The 22195-nt window shown below is 42.5% G+C and overlaps 1 protein-coding gene across 4 annotated transcripts in view; it reads left to right on the top strand.

Moving 5' to 3' along the window:
* The window catches only part of SERGEF (secretion regulating guanine nucleotide exchange factor), a 232265-nt gene that overhangs the window by 6000 nt on the left and 204070 nt on the right, over window positions 1–22195 (top strand). For 3 of the 4 annotated variants that reach the window (XM_065944492.1, XM_065944491.1, XM_065944494.1), the window contains exons 4-8: window positions 1041–1135; window positions 6708–6768; window positions 11709–11822; window positions 16654–16716; window positions 21460–21618. In XM_065944492.1, coding sequence (XP_065800564.1) covers window positions 1041–1135; window positions 6708–6768; window positions 11709–11822; window positions 16654–16716; window positions 21460–21618 — 492 coding nt within the window. The remainder of the gene's footprint in view (window positions 1–1040; window positions 1136–6707; window positions 6769–11708; window positions 11823–16653; window positions 16717–21459; window positions 21619–22195) is intronic. The other variant, XM_065944493.1, reaches the window with a different exon arrangement.

Genomic DNA, 22195 nt, shown 5'->3' with positions numbered 1-22195 from the left:
CATGTGGGCCTGGGTCAGAGCTGTAGGGAGTCAGTAGATAACAGTGTTTCTTGTTCACATTTAGGACCACTTGTGAGACAGACACAGAATGGTCAGACAGGTGGGGAGCGAATGATCAGCTTTTTACTGATACAGGCTAAGTTGGAGGATGGGGTTGACTGTTACACCAAGAGGTTCTGCTGACACTCCTCTAATCCAAGCCTGCCCCCTGAATTTTAACAGGGGAGACCCTTACTGTGTGTCAGCCCAGGGTGTCTGAGAGGAAGGTGCCAAGCCATACATGTCCTGTTTCTTCTCCCAAATTCACCAAGTGGCTAGGCTCCTTCTTCCCCAGAAAGCAGTGCAAATGGAGAAAGGCAGGGAAAAGGCCTGAAGTATATTAAAGTAGGGCCTTCCCTGGAAACTCAGCTGGTAAAGAATCCGCCTGCAGTGCAGGAGACCCCGGTTCAATTCCTGGGTCGGGAAGATCCTGGAGCAGCAATAGGCTACCCATTGCAGTATTCTTGGGCTTCCCTGGTGGCTCAGATGTAAAGAATCCACCTGCAATGCAGGAGACTTGGGTTCGATCCCTGGGTTGGGAAGGTCCCCTGGAGGAGGGCATGGCAACCCACTCCAGTATTCTTGCCTGGAGAATCCTCACGGACAGAGGAGCCTGGTGGGTCACAGTCCCCGGGGTTGCAAAGAGTCGGACACAACTGAGCGACTAAGCACAGCACATATTAAAGTAATGGAAATTCTGTTCCATGGAAATGTGAAAAGTGGGAGATGAGTATCCTGCATCTCAGCACGAGGCACACGGCTAAGCATTCTCCTTGGTTAACCTGTTATTAATCAAGTGTGGAGTGGGCAGTCTGTGTGAAATGCTCAGCCCAGTGCCCAGTCTTTTTGTTCCAAGTGAAACAGAGCAGAGACTATGGATTGAATGGGCTGAAGCACTGGTGCCTCTCATTCCTTTTGCTGTTCTCATCCTGCAGAATTTACCCATGGGACATAGATATCTTACTTCTTAGATTTGCAATTCAAGTATTTGTATTTTGCAGAAAATGGTCAAGTCCTATCATGTGGATCCAACTCCTTTGGCCAACTGGGAGTTCCTCATGGGCCTCGAAGATGTGTGATTCCCCAGGCTATTGAGGTAAGGACGGCACTTGATATTGAGCTTGCCTCTGTCCTGTTAAAGGGTCTCCAGGTATCACAGTTATCCCTCCCCCAACTGAAAACCTGGCTAGGTCCCTGAAAACTCATGGGGTAGTTAGAATGTATATTGAAAAACTTAAGATTCTCCTGAGGAAATTAGGTGGGAGGGATGGATGCTGTGAGTGAAAAGCCTCTGCTAGCTCTCATACATGTTATAATTTTTTGTGAAGTAAAGGAATGAAACTAATATATCTTATAATGATGTTAATGACATCTTAAAATTCTAAAAGTTATAATAGTGGAAACTGTGTTAGGAACAGGTCCGACTGGAAGTGACTTCCCTGAGGACACTAAGTCAGGCAGATGGCACAGGTCAGTGCCGCCCAGTGGAAATGTAATGTGAGCCGCATACGTGGCTTAAAATTTTCTAGGAGCACCATTTTAAAAATTTTTTTCAGGACTTCCCTGGTGGTCCAGTGGTTAAGACTCCATGCTTCCAATGCAGTGGGGTAGAGGGAGGGGCAGATTCAATCCCTGGTTGGGGAATTAAGCTCTCACATGCTACGTGGTACGGCCAAAAAGTAAAAATAAAAATGTAAATAAATAATGTATGTTTCAGTGGTTTTTAGTATATTCACAGAGATGTGCAGCCACCACCATCATCTACTTTTACACTATATTTATGATCACAAAAGAAACTGCGTGCCCGATAGCAGTCAGCTCCCACTTTCACCTCTCAACAGCCCCTTGTTGCTGCTGCTCTTGTTCACTCGCTCAGTCCTGCCTGGCTCTTGGCGACCCCATGAACTGCAGCGCGCCAGGCTTCTCTCCCTCTTTCACTGTCTCCCTGAGTTTGCTCAAACTCATGTCCATTGAGACAGTGATGCCATTCAACCATCTCATCCTCTGTGGCCCCCTTTTCCTCTTGCCCTCAATTTTTTCCAGCATCAAAATCTTTTCCAATGAGTTGGCTCTTCAAATCAGGTGGCCAAAGTCTTGGAGCTTCAGCGTCAGTGCTTCCAGCAAGTATTCAGGGTTGATTTCCTTTAGAATTGACTGGTTTGATCTCCTTGCTGCCAAGGGACTCTCATGAGTCTTTGCCAGCACCACAGTTTGAAAGCATCAATTCTTATGGGCATTTCATATAAATGGAATCATATAATATGTAACCTTTTGTGTCTGGATTCTTTCATTGCATATGATTTTTTTTAAGTTTCATCTATGTCATGGTATGGCATGGTAAAATTAATTTTAATAACTTTTAAACTAGTCTCATGTATCCAAACTATGATTATTTCATTTTATGTATCATCAATATAAAACTTTACTAATGAGATATTTTATATTCTTTAACTTATATGAAGACTTTTTTTGTGGTGTAGATTTTCTTTAGAGTGTATCTCAGTTCAGTATAGTCACCTTTTAAGTGATCAACAGCCACATGTAGTTAGAGGCTACCGTACTGGATGGCACAAGTATTAGATAGGACTCCTGGTTTTAGTTCACAGCTCTTTTCACTGCATTGTACTTAAAATGTACACATTTTTCTGAAGATATGGAAGCAAATTTTTAGAGAAATTATACTGGAATCTAAAATGAGTTTCACCTAAGCTGCTCCATTCATACCTAATTTTCTTAAACTGTGACTAAGAATGGGATCTGTTTTCACTGGATAGCGCTTGGGTCTGTGCCTATCACCTGAATTCTAATTGGCTGGTATTGGGGAAATATTATTTGGGGTCATGGTTTCCATGGTGTTTTAGTCCCTTTGGGCTATTCTAACAAAAATATCATACAGTGGGTGGCTTAAACAGCAAACATTTATTTTTCACAGCTCTGGAGGCTGAGAAGTCCAAAATCAAGGCACCAGCAGATTTGGTATTTGGTGAGGGCTCACTTTCTGGTCCATAGACAGCCGTGTTTTTGCTGCGTCCTTAATCATGAGAAGAGGAGAAGCACCTTTTATAAGGGGATTAATCTCATTCATAAGGGCTCTGCTCTCATGACCTAATGACCTTCCAAAGGCCTCACCTCCAAATACTATCATGCTGGGGACTAGGTCTCAACCTATGACTTTTCAACAAACACATACACTCAGTCTGTATAGCATATGGTATACATGGAATTCTAGACTGTGTAGTCCCTCTTGTAAGTGTATAGCTTCTATTAATAGTTGCAAATAGATGAGTTTTTAAGAACCTATGTATAAGTTATAATTAATTTAGCTTGAGTCACATGATGAAAGAAGACAGAGGAACAAAGGTTAAAATTTGTTGGATGACAAAATAAGAAGGTAAAAACATTTTGACATGCGTACCTTATAGAACAATGGGAGAAATGTGCTAAAGTGAAGTGTAAGAGACATTCATTCATTTATTTAATAGCAACTTTTGTGTGAAGGCAGAGTCGGACACGACTGAGCGACTGAACTGAACTGAACTGATTGTGTGAAGGTGCTGTATTCAGGCAGGGGAGACCAAGCTGAGTGAGACCAAATCCTAACATTCGAGGACCTTGTAGTTTAGTAGTGCGTGTTGATACAGAAACACCTAGATGCATTACCGTGTTAGAATTTGAGTAGAAATTGACCTGACTTGGGGTAGGAGGATGTGCAGAGTAGACACAAAAGAAGCACATTGCAAACAGAAGGATAAAACAGGCATAAAACAGGAGGTTTAGAGATGCTGCAAGCAACTTAGTATGATTATAAGGAAGTGGTAGAAGTGCCAGTGGGGAGTGGGCTGGTAGTATCTGACAAATGGTAAGAACAGTGAGTTAGAGAGGGGCCATATGGGGAAGTGTGGGGGCATGTAGTGAAGGAAGATTCCTCAGGAAACTCTTGCTAATAATCTACATGAGAGATGATCCTGCCCCAAACTAAAGCAGCAGCAGTGGGGTGGAGAGGAAGGATTGGAGATAAGTTGTTTTGAAGAGATTGAATCCACATATAAAGCCCTTTATTTACCTTTGAAAAGAAAAAAAAAAATGTAAGGGTAGTGTTTTGAAATTGTGTGAACAGTAAGATTTGATCTTCCCCGAAGCTAATGTGATTGTGGCCTGGATTAATAGAATTACAGTCTACAGAAGAAGGGAGGCCAGAGCTCTGTCCTTCTTTGTGCTGGTCACACTACATCATCGATGTTGTGTCCTGGTGTGGGTTTAGTTCTTCAGCTCTGGGCACTGAGGTGAATAAGACTCAGACCCTGCCTTTGAGGACTCTAAAGTTTAGAAAGACACTGTTATTGTTCAGTCACCAAGTCGTGTCTGACTCTTTGCGACTCTATGAACTGCAGCATGCCAGGCCTTCTTTAGAAAGACACTGTGGACCTAAATAAGCAAATATGGTAAAGCCCCACAGGGGCTGTGATTGTGCATATACAGTCCCTTAAAAGAGAGAGACTGAGTAACCAGAGTGTAGAGGAGAAAAAACAAGAGAGGGAGGGAATTTGAAACTTGATGATGGCTGATGGAATTGGGGATGTTTGGCCTAAAGAAGAGATATGTATCTGTTATGTATAGCTGTGTAATAAACATCCCCTGAAATTTAGCAGCTTACAACAGCAAGCATTTATTATCTCACAGTTTGGAGGGTCAGGAATCTGGGAACAGCTTAGCTGGTCTCATGAGGCTGCAGTCGAGTTGTCAGTCAGCCTGCTGGAGGTCTGCTGGAGGCTTGACTGTGCTGGTGGTTCCTTCTCCCGCTTTCTCATGGGCAGGGGACTAGTTCTTTGCCATATGGGCCTTTCTGTAGGACTGTTCAGATGTGATATGGCTTCCCCCAAAAGTGATGAAACAGTCGCTGACTTTATTTTTCTGGGCTCCAAAATCACTGCAGATGGTGATTGCAGCCATGAAATTAAAAGACGCTTACTCCTTGGAAGGAAAGTTATGACCAACCTAGACAGCATATTAAAAAGCAGAGACATCATTTTGTCAACAAAGGTCCGTTTAGTCAAGGCTATGGTTTTTCCAGTGATCATGTATGGATGTGAGATTTGGACTATAAAGAAGGCTGAGTGCCGAAGAATTGATGCTTTCGAACTGTGGTGCTGGAGAAGACTCTTGAGAGTCCCTTGGACTGCAAGGAGATCCAACCAGTCCATCCTAAAGGAAATCAGTCCTGGGTGTTCATTGGAAGGACTGATGCTGAAGCTAAAACTCCAGTACTCTGGCCACCTGATGCAAAGAGCTGACTCATTTGAAAAGACCCTGAGGCTGGGAAAGATTGAGGGCAGGAGGAGAAGAGGATGATGGAAAATGAGATGGTTGGATGGCATCACCGACTCAATGGACATGGGTTTGGGTGGACTCCGGGTGTTGGTGATGGACAGGGGGCCTGGCGTGTTGCAGTTCATGGTGTCGCAGAGTCGATACAACTTAGTGACTGAACTGAACTGAAAAATGATGAGAGAGAAAGAGAACTTCACTGCCTTTGGTCAAGCAAGAGGCTTCGATGCCTTTTATTGTCTAGTCTCTGAGTCACTCAACACTTCCTTATCCCAGGAATTCCCTGGTGGTCCAGTGGCTAAGACTCTGCGCTCCTGATACAAGGGGCCTGGGTTCGATCCCTGGTCAGGGAACTAGATCCCACATGCCACAACTAAAGCTCTATGCAGCCAAATAAATAAAAATGTTTAAAAAAAAAAAACACTTCCTTATCCCATTCATTAGAAGCAAGTCACTAAGACAGCCTACAGTGAAAGTGAGGGAAATTAAGCTGCATATCCTGAAGGGAGGAGTCTTAAAGAATTTGAGGACCTGTTTTTAAATTTTATTTTTATTTTTTTGGAGTATAATGGCTTTGCAATGTTAGTTTTCCGCTGTACAACAGAATGAATCAGCTCTATGTATACATATATCCCCTCCGTCTTGAGCTTCCCACACCCACCCCCGGAGGACCTATTTTTAAAGCCACTGCAAGATGTCTTAGAGAGGACATGACAGCTGACTTCAAATGTTTGGAAAGCCTTGTCAGAAGCAATAGCCAGTTAGCTTTGGTTCCACCTAGGGAGACAGATGGAAACGTGCAAACATGGGCAGGCACCTGGGGAGGGGGTGAGCCCGTGTTACGGGAAGAAGGTATTTGGGCAGGGGTTAGATGACCCTTGGTGGGGTGTTGTCGAAGGGTTTCTAGCATTGAGTGCGGATTGGACTAGATCAGAGATCAGCAAACTAGACCCCTTGGTAAATAAAGATTTATTGGAACATAACCACACCTATTCATAAATTTATGAATGTTTTTATGTTACAATGGCAATGTATAGTGGTGTGACAGAGTCTAAAATGTTCACTATCTGGCCCTTTATGGAAAACTTTTGCCAACTCCTGGACCGGATGACCTTGCAGGTGCCTCCTAGCCCTGAGTGGCATTGTGATATGGTATTTGAAAAATATTTTGCCTTTTAGGGATACATATAGAAGCATTTGTGAATGGAAATGTTGGGGATTTGGAGTGCCACACTAATCAGATGCATAATGAGGACCATGCCGCATTGTATTTGGGCATAAATTACATAACACTTTGTAGATGGATAGTTCTGAGATCACCATCCTTTTCTTTGTTTTGACAGCTCCTGAGAGAGAAGGTTGTTAGTATTGCTGCTGGACTGAGGCATGCGTTAGCTTCAACAGGTGATCATTTTGCTATTATTTTCTTAATGGGCATGTAATAAGGAGACATGGAGCTTTGAAAGAAATAAACTTTAAGAAGTAATTCAGAATGTCTGCTGTGCTCCAGTCTGATTAAAAGGAGGGGATGTAAGGCAGAAGTCATGCGGGAAAGCCTTCAGCAGCTAGGGAGGAAGGAAATGAGGTGGTCTAGCTTTTCATTGTGTTCTAGGCTTGGTGCTAGGTTCTCTTGGTTTAATTGTTTGGTGTCGTTCAGTTGCTAAGTTGCATCTGACATTTTTGAGACCCCATGGACTGAAACCCTGCCAGGCTCCTCTGTCCATGGGATTGCCCAGGCAAGAATTCTGGAGTGGGAGCCATTTCCTTCTCCAGGGGATCTTCCCGACCCAGGGATGGAACCCATATCTCTTGCGTCTCCTGCATTGGCAGGCAGATTCTTTACTGCTAAGCCACCAGGGAAGCTCCCTTGGTTTAATTAATCTTCATAGCTGTGCAGTAATGTGAGTTAAGTTTTTTTTAAATTGAGGTATAGTTGATTTATGATATTATATAAGTGTTAGGTATACAACATAGTGATTCCCAGTTTTCAAAGATTACATTCCATTTATGATCATTAGAAAATATTGACCATGTTCCTTGTACAATATATCCTTATTGCTTATTTATTTTATACTTAATTGTTGTATATCTTACATATGAAGAAACTGAGGTCCAGAGAGTTAAAGAGCTTGTCTGAGGTTATACAGGGAGTTGGGAAATAAAAGGTGAGCTGGGATCAGAGTCTAGGCTGGATTCCAAGACCCGCATTCTTTGCCATGAACTGCATTGCTTTTCTAGTGGATTTTAATGTTTATTAATTTAAAAGCTTCAAGTGAGCTTGTCTTCTGTGCTGTGAGAGGGTGATGGGTGTAGGGCTGACAGAGTGTGTGAGGTTAGAGGTGGAAAGTGGAGGAGGCGTGACCCTTTTTTCTCTCTCTTGCTCATTTTTCTGCTTTCTGCTCCCACTCCTCTGGGCTGAAGGACAGTCTGAACTGGCTCTGGCAGCCGAGGCCCAAGCGTTGGTGAGTCCAATCTTGGAACCGGGAGAGGAGTAGAGGTGATTAAGAGTCTAGTGCTACATGTTTGTGACCTGGGACTTAGGGTCGATTATAGTTTTTTGAAAAATTAAGGTTTTTATTTTGATAGACTTACAGGTTCACATGCCATTGTAAGAAGTGAAATAGATCACATGCACTCTTTGCCCAGTTTCTCCCAGTGATAACATCTTGTGAAGCTATAGTGTAATAGCTCAACCGGGGGGTCTTGACACAGTCAAGATACAGAACAGTACCTTCACAAGGATCCCCTTATTGCTCTTTTATAGCTGCACCCACTTTCTACCTACCCTCACCCCCTTCTTAGCTCTTCTGTTCTCCCATAATAATGTCATTGTAAGAATGTTATAAAATGGTATCATACAGTATATAGCCATTTGGGGTTGACTTTTTTGCTCAGCTTATGATTCCATAGAGATTCATCCAAGCTGGAAGTATCAATAATTTGTTCCTTGTTATTGCTAAGTAGTATTCCATGAAAAAGTGAAAGTGAAGTCGCTCAGTCGTGTCTGACTCTTTGCGACCCCATGGACTGTACTGTACCTGCCAGGCTCCTCCATCCATGGGATTTTCCAGGCAAGATTACTGGAGTGGGTTGCCAGTTCCTCCTCCAGGGGATCTTCCCAACCCAGAGATCAAACCTGGGTCTCCTGCATTGCAGGCAGACTCTACCATCTGAGCCACAAGGGGGCTTCAGTATTCCATAGTATAGCTGTATTAGTTATACTCTGTTAGTTAAACTCTATTAGCTTGCTAGGGTGGCCGTAACAAAATATCACAGAGTGGGTGGCTTAAGCAACAGGAATTTATTAATGTTTTCTCACAGTTAAGGAGGCTGGAAGTTCAAGATCAAGATGAGGGTTGGTTTCTAGTGACATTTCTCTTCTTGGCTTGCGGATGCTACCTTCTTGTTCTCTCCTCACGTGGTTTTTCCTCTATACATGCATGTGGAGAGAGACAGAGATCTCTGGTGAATCTTTCTCTTTTTCAAAGGACACCAATTCTTTCAGAAGCCTTGCTCTTATGACCCATTTAACTTTCATCACATCCTGTAGGCCCTATCTCCAAATACAGCTACACTGGCGTTTAGGACTTCAATATGTGATTTTTATGGGGGATACAATTCAGTCTATAACAACCACAGTTTGTTTAACCAGTCACCCACTGAAGCACATTTGGCTGTTTCCGGTTTTTAGCTATTAAGAACAAAGCTATAAACATTTGTGGACAAGTTTTTATGTGAACATAAATTTTCATTTCTCTGGGATAAATGCCCAGCAGTGTGATGACTGAGTTGTATGGTAGTGATTATACTTTTATAAACAGGTTCCCTTAGAAATTAGCAGGGCCAGCCAGAGAATTGCCTGTTTTTGGTTTCCTTGCCCCTTGCCTACCAAAATTCTGTGACCAGTAGTCTCATGAGTACATTTTTGTCAAGTTACAAAGAAACACAGTTATGTGTTTAAGTCCTCTTCTTCCCCCACTTTTTTCAGTAAATATTTCTACCTGCATCTCAGAAAGATAAGGACTTTTTCTGAAAACATTACCAAAAAAAAAAAAAAAAAAATACCACCATCATATCTGCAAAAAATTATCAGTAATTCTGTAATTTCATTAAGCATCCAGTCAGTGTTTAAATTTCCCTGATTGTTTCAAAAGTACTTTTTATGGTTTTGTTTGAATCAGGATCCAAATTAGATCTATCATTGCGGTTAGTTAATTTGTATCTCATGTCTCTCTCTTTCTCTTTTAAAATTTATTTGTTCCTTTTTGAAAATTTGGTTGTGCCAGGTCTCAGCTGTGGCATGCAGGATCTTCAATGAGGATCTTTAGTTGTAGCATGTGGGATCTAGTTCCCTGACCCGGGATCAAACCTGGGCCCCCTGCATTGGGAGCATGGTGTCTTAGCCATTGAACTACCAGGGAAGTCCCTATTCCTTTTAGTTTTTTATTGTGTTAAAATACACATAACATAGTTTTATCATCTTAATCATTTTTAAGTATACAATTGAGTGGGATTAAGTACATTCACATTATTGTGCATTATTACCACAGTCCATTCCAGAACTTTTTTTCATCTTGTAAAACTGAAACCGTATATCCATTAAACAATAAATCCTCATTTCCCCTTCTCCCAGTCCCTGGCACCCACCATTTTTTCTATTTCTGTGATTTTGACCACTCATACAGGTACCTCATGTAAGTGGAATCATACAATCTCTTTTGTCTTTTTGTGGCTTATTTCACTCAATATAATATCCTCAAAGTCTGTCCATGTTATAGCAACTGTCAGGATTTCCTTCTTTTTTAAGACCTAATGGTATTCTCCTATGTGTATATACCACATTTTGCTTATCCATTCATCTATTGATGGACAGTTGGGCTGTGTCTGTATTTTGGCTATTGTGAATAATATGGCCATGAACATGGGTGTACAGATATCACTTCGAGATCTTGCTTTCAATTCTTTTGGATATTTACCCAGAAGTATTATTGCTGGATCATACAGGAATTCTATTTTTAGTTTTGGGGGGAATTGCCATACTGTTTTCCACAGCGGCTGTACCAATTTACATGACCACCAGTAGTGCAGAAGGTTTCCAAATTTCTTCACATCCTTGTCAACCCTTGTTGTAGTAGCAATCCCAGTGCCATCCCAATGAGTGTAAAGTGACAATTTCAAGGTAGTTTTGACTTCATTTCCCTAATGATTAGTGATGTTGATCATCTTTTCATGTGCTTATGGCCATTTGTATATTTTCTTTGGAGAAAAGTCTATTCAAGTCCTTTGCTCATTTTTGAATCAGGTTTTATTTTTGTTGTTGTTGAGTTTTAGGAGTCCACTGTATATTTTAAATACTAGTCCTTTATTGGACATCTCCAGTTTCTTTATGTACCTTTTCCTCTCTGTTTTTTCTCTCGCAATTTGTTGAAGTGTTGATAAGTTTTGTTTTATTTCAACACTGTGTTTTGTTCACTTTGTGCTCAATCATCACAACTTACGTTTCATACAGCAAGCTTGTCTGTTTTCAGCCTAGAGGACCATTGGGTATAGGACACTTCTGGAGGAGCAGTATCTTAATGTTGCTGTTGGGTGATGGAGCCTAGTTACACACATCTGACTGTAGGCCAAATATATGATATTACATCTACACATTTGTATGAGTTTCAGAACTTTGGTATATGAATTAGATCCAGTGAATATGGAAACAAAAGACCATTCCACATGTGGAAATGGTGGCTGTTAAGAAGCTTATTTTGCAGTCATAAATATGTATTTATTTGACAATTAGGAATCTCAGAATTCATCTTGGTGTAGTAGAAAAGGCACTATGTTAGGGGCAGGAGAGTTGAGTCCTGGTGTTTTCTCTGCTCCTTGCTCCCTGTATGACCTTGGACAAATCACATGCCCTCTTCAGGCTTCAGTTTCTCATCCAGTAAATGGGAGGCACGGACGTGGCAGGCTTCAAGGTTGCTTCCTGCTTGGCCTGGAGTCTGGGTTGTCTTTTCAAGTCAATCATGAAAAAGATATCATTCCAGTAATTTGACTCTGGAGGAGTCAAATTTGACTCCAGGGGTGTCAGAGGAGAACTTTCTAGAGGGAGTTCTACTATGTTGGGATTTCCACCAATGGTCTTAGGTTGCCCTGAAGATTGGATTTGTGACTGGCTTGGTGGCAATCCCTAGGACCAGCCATAGGATGGCTTGAGGCAGTAAGCTTTTTCATAAACTTTTTCATTCATGCTAACTAAGCATGAATGGGGAATCTCTTATGGCCTGAGGTTGAAAGCGCCATCTAGTCTTAATCCAGGTAAACATCTCTTTTTTCTCTCCTACTCCACTGGGAAGCTAGTGGCACTGTGTTCCAATGGGGAACTGGTTTGGCATCATCTGGACGGCGACTGTGTCCTGGGCAGACTCTCCCACTGTTTCTGACAGCAAAGGAACCCAGCACAGTGACAGGTAAGGCCCTTATTTCTTCTGAGTCCTGTATTCATTCTTTGTCTGGAAATGGAGATACCGGCATGCAGAAAATGGGCAAATGGCATTTTTCTTTTGCTGTTTCTTGGTCTCTCTGTCTTAACTCTCTGTTGGTAGGTCTCAATTTTTTTGGGATTTTTGTGGGCCCAGTAAAAGTACCCCTCTTTGGTGCCAGAGTTCAGAACCCATTGAGAGACAGATGAAAGTCAGGCAGGTAGAAATCAAAATGGTAGTTCTAAAAATGTTAAAAGTTAGATTGGAAGACATGAGTTAGGTGTTTGGAAATAACGGGTAGCAGTAGTGAGCCTCCAGGTTCTGAATCCCAGCTTGGATTTTCCCCCCAGGCACTGGAGCAGCTGCAGGCAGTCCTGCTAAATTCATGGTGCCTCTGAGCGCCTGGAGGAGGCGCCCCCTGCAGGCAGGCACATCCCAGAGAGAGAAGCCAGGAAGACCCTGCTTGCCTGCCCAGCCACTCCCCAGGGGAAAGCAGGAGCCAGTGAGGATGTAGAGAGAGGGGCCGGAAGTGTTCCCTTAGGGAGGTCTCTCCGTGAGCGCGTGAAGAGTAGGTAGGAAGGGTGCTGCCTACCAGTCTTCTGGTCAGTCTTTTGTTGGGAAGTTAGTCGCTACGACTTCCTGCCTGTCTCCCTCTCCACTCTCCTGGTGGGCCTTTCTCTCTCCATATGTAGCACCACGTCTCCACCTCCTCCTCCTCTTCCTCTCTGGCTCTCTGACTTTGTGATCCAGTTTACTGAGGGTTGGCCCTAGGAAAAAGCTGTCAGCAAACCTCTCCTCTCCTCTAGCTCAGAGCAAAGGAGGGATTTTTGAGGGTGGTAAGAAGCAGGGAAAGAAGACTGAGGAGTGAGCCTCAGTGGGAGTGTGCTACAAGTTGTTGGGATGTTCCAATTCCCACTCTCTCTCTCTCTTTTTTAAAAAAATATTTATTTGTTTATTTGACTGTACCTGGTCTTAGTCTAGCATGTGGAATCTTGAGTTGTAGCATGTGGGATCTAGTTCCCTGACCAGGGATTGAACCCAGGCCCCCAGCATTGGAGTGTAGAGTCTTAGGCACTGGACCATCAGGGAAGTCCCTGATCTGATTGAGTCCTCAAGGCTTTCCCCTGCTGCGGGGGTAAGGTTAGCCCTCTGAAGCCCATGGGTTGAGTTGGGGAGAGTTCTCTCAGAGAAGGGGAAGGGGCCACTGGACACACGCCAGAGAGTCTGCTTCACATTGAAAGCATCTGTAATATACCCTCATACTTCCCAAACATTTTTCCTGCCTCACCACGGTATTCACTGCTCCCTGGGCATGCACTGTGTTCTCATCCCTATGTGCTTGTGGGCAGACTATTACCTCTGCACAGAATGCCTTTTCCTTCCTGTTCTCCTTGGGAAAATCTAGATAATTTTTCAGGTCCTAGCTCAGCTGCAACTGAAAGACTCTTCCCACTTCTCGCCTCCGTTGGCATTTTCTTTCTCTGCAGGGACAGCACAGCGTGTTGTGTTGTTATGAGTTGTTTACATGTTTTCCCAAATGCCAAAGATGATGAGCATTTTAAGGGTAGGGACAGTGTCTACTTTCTGTTTTTGTACAGATTTCGTATCTAAAAGGAATCAGTAATATTTTTATTTGATTTGACTTAACCTGGTTGGGGATCGTCTCAGGGCACAGCTTAGATTCAAAGGTGATTTGGGGGAGTTTTCTGATGAGACATTAGCAGAGATATCAGCTTCCTGCCCTTAAAGTCTTTCACTTTACCTCCCCCCCTTCTTTACATTACCACCATCAGTTCTGGAGCTGGAACCCTGGGCGTCCTCTCCCAACCTGGCCACTAGGGGACAGGTGCCTCCCCTCTGATGAAAGTGGCAAAAACATCTGCTTTGTCCCTTTGTCATTCTATAGGATACTTGAAGGCATGAGGGATATTTTATTAAGACACTGGAGAAGCTCTATAAAGTCAGCAAAAACAAGACCAGAAGCTGACTGTGGCTCAGATCATGAACTCCTTACTGCAAAATTCAGACTTAAATTGAAGAAAGTAGGGAAAACCACTAGACAATTCAGGTATGACCTAAGTCAAATCCCTTACAATTATATAGTGGAAGTGACAAATAGACTCAAGGTATTAGATCTGATAGACAGAGTGCCTAAAGAACCATGGACGGAGGTTCTTGACATTGTATAGGAGGCAGTGATCAAGACCATCCCAAAGGGAAAAAAAATGCAAAAAGGCAAAATGGTTGTCAGAGGAGGCCTTACAAATATCTGAGAAAAGAAGAGAAGCTAAAGGCAAAGGAGAAAAGGAAAGCTATACCCATCTGAATGCTAAATTCCAAAAAATAGCAAGGAGAGATAAGGAAGCCTTCCTCAGTGATCCATGCAAAGAAATAGAGGAAAATAATAGAATGGGAAAGACTAGTTATCTCTTCAGGAAAATTAGAGATACCAAGGAACATTTTATGCAAAGATGGGCACAATAAAGGACAGAAATGGTATGGATCTAACAGAAGCAGAAGATATTAAGAAGAGGTGGCAAGAATACACAGAAGAACATATAAAAAAATCTTCAGGACCAAGATAACCATGATGGTGTGATCACTCACCTAGAGCCAGGCATCCTGGAATGCGAAATCAAGTGGGCCTTAGGAAGCATCACTATGAACAAAGCTAGTGGAGGTGATGGAATTCCAGTTGAGCTCTTTCAAATCCTAAAAGATGATGCTGTGAAAGTGCTGCACTCAATATGCCAATAAATTTGGAAAACTCAGCAGTGGCCACAGGACTCAGAAAAGTTAGTTTTCATTTCAATCCCTAAGAAAGGCATTGCCAAAAAATGTTCAAGCTACTGCACAGTTGTACTCATCTCACACGGTACCAAAGTAATGCTCAAAATTCTCCAAGCCAGGCTTCAACAGTATATGAACCGTGAACTACCAGATGTTGAAGCTGGATTTAGAAAAGGTAGAGGAACCAGAGATCAAATTGCCAATATCCGTTGGATCATAGAAAAAGCAAGAGAGTTCCGGAAAAACATCTATTTCTGCTTTGTTGACTACGCCAAAGCCTTTGACTGTGTGGATCACTACGAACTGTGGAAAATTCAAGAGATGGGAATACCAGACCACATTAGCTGCCTTCTGAGAAATCTGTATGCAGGTCAAGAAGCAACAGTTACAACCAGACATGGAACAACAGACTGGTTCCAAATCGGGAAAGGAGTACGTCAACGCTGTTGTCACCCTGCTTATTTAACTTATATGCAGAGTATATCATTATAAACGCTGGGCTGGAGGAAGCACAAGCTGGAATCAAGATTTTATGGGAGAAATATCAATAACCTCAGATATGCATATTACACCACTCTTATGGCAGAAAGCAAAGAGGAACTAGAGAGACTCTTGGTGAAGGTGAAAGAGGAGAGTGAAAAAGCTGGCTTAAAACTCAACATTCAGAAAACTACGATCATGGCATCTAGTCCCATCACTTCATGGCAAATAGATGGGAAACAATGGATACAGTGAGAGACTTTATTTTTCTGGGCTCCAAAATCACTGTAGATGGTGACTGCAACCATGAAATTAAAAGACCCTTGCTCCTTGGAAGAAAAGCTGTGACCAACCTAGACAGCATATTACAAAGCAGAGACATTACTTTGCTGACAAAGGTCCATCTAGACAAAGCTATGGTTTTTCCAATAGTTGTGTATGGATGTGAGAGTTGGACCATAAAAAAGCTGAGCACTGAAGAATTGATACTTTTGAACTGTAGTGTTGGAGAAGACTCTTGAGAGTCCCTTGAACAGCAAGGAGATCCAAGCAGTCCATCCTAAAGGAAATCAGTCCTGAATATTCATTGGAAGGACTGATGCTGAAGCTGAAACTCAATACTTTGGCCACCTGATGTGAAGAACTGACTCATTTGAAAAGACCCTGATGCTGGGAAAGACTGAAGGCTGGAGGAGAATGGGATGACAGAGGATGAGATGGTTGGATGGCATCACCAACGTGATGGACATGAGTTTGCGCAAACTCCGGGATTGGTGACGGACAGGGAAGCCTGGCATGCTGCAGTCCATGGGGTCACAAAGAGTTGGACACTACTGAGTGACTGAACTGAACTGAGTAAATTAAATAGAAATGTCAGAAGAAAGTTATGGAATAAGACTGCATATCTGCATGCCAGACCAGGTGACCACAGATTTGAGCAGAGTTGAGTGGGATTATACTTTATCACTGAAAGCAGTGTATTTAGGGAGGAAGAGCCTGGGTTTGAGATGGGAGGCAAGTTCAAATTCTAGTACTGTCTCTGTGCTGTTAGAAGGCCTGGACTTGTGTCTCAGTGTCTGCACTTGATAGCAGCTGAATATAAGAGATGTCACTGCTTCTGGGCCCACTCCATGGACAGAGCAAGGAAATATACAGAGACACACACTTGTGTTTGTATGTACGTACACCTATGTTTGTTTATCTTTTGTAGAAACCATGAGTTTACCCTGACTTCAGTTACAATCCTGTGTCAAATGTTCGATTCTAGCCTTCCACCTTTTCATATCTGTTCCTTTCTTCTCTTTTCTGATAGTGGGAAATCTGACTCCTTTATCCTCAAAATATGTACTTATTTGTTCAACCTCCTGGGTATCACCAGTCTCTCTACCATGCCGATCATCTTCTTGGCCAGTGCTGCTGACTCAGACCTTCATGCTTTGGCTGAATTTCTCCCCAGGTGCTGGTGGGTCACTGCTTGTGGCCCTTCTCTACCCAATTTATTCTGTTATAAATGTGATTTCAAAATAATTTTTTTTTTTTTTTTTGGTAGGGCTAGAGAATTCTCAAGCAGTATGTGTTCTTGCTGGCTCTGATCACTCAGCTTCACTGACAGGTAGGTCACGTGCCATTCAGAATTCTGGGTGTTTTTGCCTCAAGTGTTGCTGTTGGGATACAGATGGAAGAGCATAGATGATGGAGTCAGGGTAATGATGCCACTGCCGATGTGATCTTAGCAAGTCACTTTGCCTTCCTGAGACCGTTGACTTGTCTATAAAATATTTTGGGGGTAGTTTTCAGAATTTCATATGAAATTACACGTTGAAACACTCATGTGAAATAGAGGCTCACTTCCTTTCCTCTGAGTTTGTTTTCTCAGCTGTACAATAGGGATAAAAATATCTTTCGGAGTAGTTGTGATTGTCAAATTGTATAGCCAACAGTAAATTTATGTATAACGTATTGTTATTCATCTAATCTGTTTTGATGTCTAATGTAATTATTTTAAACTTCCCTGGTGGCTCAGTCAGTGAATAGTCTTCCAGAAATGCAGGAGTTTGACCCCTGGGTCAGGAAGATCCCCTGGAGAAGGGAATGGCTACCCACTCCAGTATTTTTGCCTGGAGAATCTCATGCACAGAGGAGCCTGGCGGGCTACAGTCCACAGGGTTGCAAAGAGTCAGACAGGACTGAGCGACTAAACACGCACACACATATAACTGTCTAAGCCTTCTGGCTTCTCTAGCTTTCTCTTCTCCAGCTATTTAATCTCAAACTAGCATATTTTTGCTTTGCTTTGTCACTCAATCATGTCGGACTCTCTGCGATCTTGTTTAGTCCATGGAATTCTCCAGGCCAGAATACTGGAATGGGCAGCTGTTCCCTTCTCTAGGGGATCTTCCCCACCCAGGGATCAAGCCCAGGTCTCCCGCATTACAGGCAGGTTTTTTACCAGCTGAGCCACCAGGGAAGCCCTGTATCTTTCTACTCCTTTTATCTGTTACCCTGTCTGTTCTCTCTGTTTATCTTCTCTGTTTTATTTAACTACATGTTTCTATTTTTATCTTCCGTCTTTCTATCTAACCAAGGTCTCCCTATATCGCTAAGTCTAGTTGTGTGCATATTTCTAATTTATTTTATGTTTTTATATATTTCTCTAGTTGACCTCTCTATTCCATCTCTTTAATCTGCCCCCACTCCAGTATTCTGGCCTGGAGAATTCCACAGACTGTATAGTCCATGGGGTCGCAAAGAGTCGGACATGACTAAGTGACTTTCGCTTTCACTCTCTATCTAGTCTTTTTTCTCTCACACACTATGTATATCTCTCTGTCTTGGCTATGTTTCCATCCATCCATCCATCCATTTGACACACTCGGCCAATACAGTATAAACTGTCTAGTGACAATGCAGCTTTTTTTTTCTTGGTTGTGTTGGCTCTTTGTAGCTGCAGAGGCTTTTCTCTAGGTGCAGCAGGTGGGAGCTACTCTCTAGTTGTGGTCCGAGGGCTTCTCTTGTTGCCGAGCACATGCTCTGGGACGCATGGGCTTCACCCTAGCAGTTTGCCACACCTAGTAGTTGGGGGACGTGAGCTCAGTAGTTGCGGCTCCCAGGCTCTAGAGTGCAGGCTCAGTAGCTGTGGGCTTAGTTGCTCTGTGACTTGTGGGATCTTCCCGGATCAGGGATTGAACCCATGTCTCCTGGGTTGGCAGGCGGATTCTTTACCACTGAACCACCAGGGAAGCCCCCGCATTTTCTTGGAAGTGAAAGTTATCTCTCTCAAAGTTTATCTTTTTCAAAGCCCAGATTGTCCTGACTACTGCAGGTAGACTGGAGACTATAGCTATGAGAGACGCATGTTGGTAAGCCCTTTCGCCCAGAGTTGAATGCATTGCATTTTTTAAGTAAAGGGAAATAACTTTCATACACTGTATTTTCAGTGTTTTATGTGGAACTTAAAGATGTGTACACTGTATCTGTAAATTAATGGGGGCATGCATTCTTCCACATCAAATTTGAGGAGTTGTTATGGTGTCCAGAACTCAAGAGCTGTAATGTGAGAGTTTAAATACTTTACAAATTCTGAATTACAGATAATTTGATATTTAATGAATTAAAAGCAACTAGCTAATGAAGGAAATACCTGCTTTTAGCCTCTGGCTCATATTAGGTAGATTTGTAGATATGCTAAAAAGGTTGAGCTGAAATGAATGCCAGCTCTAAGGGACTCTTCTGGGCATGTGGTCCCCCACCTCCCCTTTTATAGAGGGGATGAGAGGTGACAAGTTCATCCCGTGTAGTCCTCCCTAGCTCTGGGAGAAGGCATTCTTTTCCGAGAATAAGAAGAGACTAAGGTTTCAACTCTTAGTCTAACTTGAAATGGCTAGTATTATGTAAACCTATAGATTCTTCTAATTGCTCGTTAACATTGATTTCTTCAAAAATCTTATATTACTAAAACTATTTATTATTTCATATGTGGGTACTTTTCTAATCGTGTTTTAAACACATAGATGTTGAATTTTTTATTGAGATGTACCTCATATATGAAATTCACCCCTTTAAAGTGTACAATTTAGTGATTTTTGGAGTATATGCACAAGGTAACTTTGTTTTGGATATTTTGAAAGTGTCTTAAAAGGGTCAAGATTAATATCCCTCTTTCCTGGTCCAGTTCAAGCTGTGACACACTGCATTTTGTTCGGTGCTCTCTAGACCTCTCTGGAGTTGTAGCTTATGTAACTATTTGGCATTGCAGCAGAATTAAATTTTGCCTGCTGATGCAACAGCGTAATGATCTGCTTGTGGAAGACAGTTTGTCTTTGCAAAAAGACGGTTTAGACTGACTAAGATGAATGAAGGCTTATAACAGACACAAGCTCATTGTCAGTGGCACTTTGGTAGCTCAGCAGTCCCTTTCATGGGTGGAGACTTTGCCGAGGGGCTCCACTTCCCTCTTGTAAGGGTTCCTCATACTTAGCACACCCTGGTGAGGTCCAGGGAGGTTGCCCTCTCTCTAGGCAACTTTGCTGTATAGAACTGCAGTATGTCAGTGCCACAAGGTCACCTGGCTGACACAAAGACTCCACTGGTTTATGGTCCCTCATTTTAGACTTGGGCTTCCCCGGGGGCCCTAGTGGTAAAGAACCCCTCTGCCACTGCAGGAGATGTAAGAGACACAAGTTCGATCCCTGGGTTGGGAAAATGCCCTGGAGAAGGAAATGGCAACCCACCCCAGTATTCTTGCCTGGAAAATTCTGTAGGCAGAGGAGCCTGGTGGGCTACCCTCCATGGGGTTGCAAAGAGTTGGACATGACTGAGGGCCTGAGCACACATTTTAGACTGTGAAACAGAGACCCAGAATGTGAAGTGACGTGCCCAGTGTCAGAGAGTGATCCAGCAGCAAATCTGGGACTTAAACCCCAAGTCTTGACCTCATATCCTTTAATGATACTCTTTGGCTTCTGATTGGTTTTTGAGAATAGACTGAGCTGCTCCAGGGCAAGCAATGCTCCAAACCTTTATGGGGAGGTCACAGGATGCAGTGGAAGTGGAAAATCTGGCTTCTGGTCCAGCTTGATCCCTAATAAGCCTTGCAATCTTGAAAGTCACTTAATGTCTCTGAGCCTTGGTTAATTTATCTTCCAGAAGAGTGCTGTCTAGGAGAAATATAATGTGAGCTGCATTGCAAAAAGTAAAAAGAAACAGGCGAATTAATTTTAATAATTTATTTTGCTTAACCCAGTATAGCCAAAATATTATTCCAACATGTGATCAATGTGAAAATTATTAAGGAGCCACACTCTTTGTTTTTGCACTAAGTTTTTGCAATGCATTGTGCTTTTTTTTTTTTTTTTTGTCTTCAAAACATCTCATTTGGACTAGCCACATTTCAAGGGTTCCTTAGCCGCCTGTGGGCATCGTGTGCTGTACTGTGCAGTGTTACATTTCGGGTTGGGGAAGCACTTAGAGATAATCCAAGGAGTCACAGACTGTAGATTCATAAGGCAGACTGTAGCCCGTGCCCCCTTTTGTTTGACTTCCAGTTAAAGAGTTGTTGAACTTGAATGCCTTCTGGACAGCCATGTGCCCTCTGGTTTGCCGCAGTCACCCACCGGTCTCTCCTGTACATCAGTTATAGTGTCCTTCTCCACCATCAGCTCTCCCCCCAGTCTTCAGCTGGTGAAACTAAGGTTTGCCGAGGAAGTGGTTTGTCCAAGGTCAATAACTAGTTAGCAGATCCGAGAATAGAAGCCAGAGTCACTTGACTGAATTTGCTCTCTTTCTGTTAAATCACAATGTCAGTCAGTCTCATTCCTGCTTATATCACAGGATTATTGTGAGGTTCAAATGAGCTTAAGTGCTACGCGAATGTGATACGATAACTATATTTTCTGCTGAACAGGGCATGTGGTGAAATCATCAGATATTTATAAAGTTTAAACTTAAATAATTTGCCTTTTAACCTGTTATTTTGAAACGCTAATATATATTTTTCCTAACAAAAGGTAAGCATTTATTTAAAAAATGTAGAAAACAGAGAACCATATGTCTTGCACATGGTGGATGTTGAATAAATATTTGTTGAATGAATTAATGAAAAAATAAACTCACTTTCCTGTTCCTTGACAAACTGTTAAGAACATTTGGCCTTTTTTCCTATTTATAGAATTAAAAAAAAAATCTTACGTATTATGCTATACATGAATTTGATATCTTGCTTTGCTCTATTCAGTATTGTAGGGTAAGAATAATACAACTTCTTTGAGCCACTTTTTTCCCCCAGACTCAGGTTATTTTCCATCATTTTGGGCTAATGTTTCTTCACCTCTTTTGTTTCCCTTCTGCTTGTTTAAAGATGCAGGAGAGCTGTATGTTTGGGGAAGCAACAAACATGGGCAACTGGCTTCCCAGGCTGCTTTCCTCCTTCTGCCCCAGAGAATAGAAGCACATTATTTCCAGAATGAAAAGATCACTGCCGTCTGGAGTGGGTGGACACACCTGGTTGCTCAGACAGGTGAGAGAGCGGCAGGGAGTTTGTGGTTGGGAAGAGCAGCTGGGGGACAGCTGTCTAAATAGCTCTGAATGAGCGGGATTAGGTAGGTTGGTTTTCACTGATGAAAAGCTTGAAGGACTGGGAAGGGGAGGACCTGAGATCTATTAATAGTTCTGTAGTCAGTCAGATATGTCGCTTTACCTCTCTGGATCATAGATTTATACCCAAAAATGTAAGGCTGGGTTAGGTTAACTCCTTGTGGTTCTAAGGGTCCGTGAGGTTTTGAGAGGGAACAGGCACCACCCAGAAATTTGTCCAGGTTGTTGGGAGGATCTCTGCTTTGTCATAGCTAAAGGAGTGACTGTATTTGCATTTCCACCTGAGTCTAAATTCAAGGCATCAGAAACTGTTAAGTTAAATGTTCAAAATTGAGGCAGGAGCATTATTTTGAGTCATAGCTGGCATGGTATTTTGGTTTGGATTTTTATTAACCCTAACAAACTCTGTACATTGATTCAAATATCTCACGTGTTCCCTCAGACGTTACTTTACCAGGCCAGGCCATCCAGTTTTTGGCATCTTTATCTTTTCTTGATTC

The sequence above is a fragment of the Muntiacus reevesi genome, chromosome 9 (assembly GCF_963930625.1).
Source record: "Muntiacus reevesi chromosome 9, mMunRee1.1, whole genome shotgun sequence".
NCBI classification, from domain to species: domain Eukaryota; kingdom Metazoa; phylum Chordata; class Mammalia; order Artiodactyla; family Cervidae; genus Muntiacus; species Muntiacus reevesi.
The sequence above is the reverse complement of the archived record's forward strand: the minus strand, read 5'-3'. Positions and strand labels throughout refer to the sequence as shown.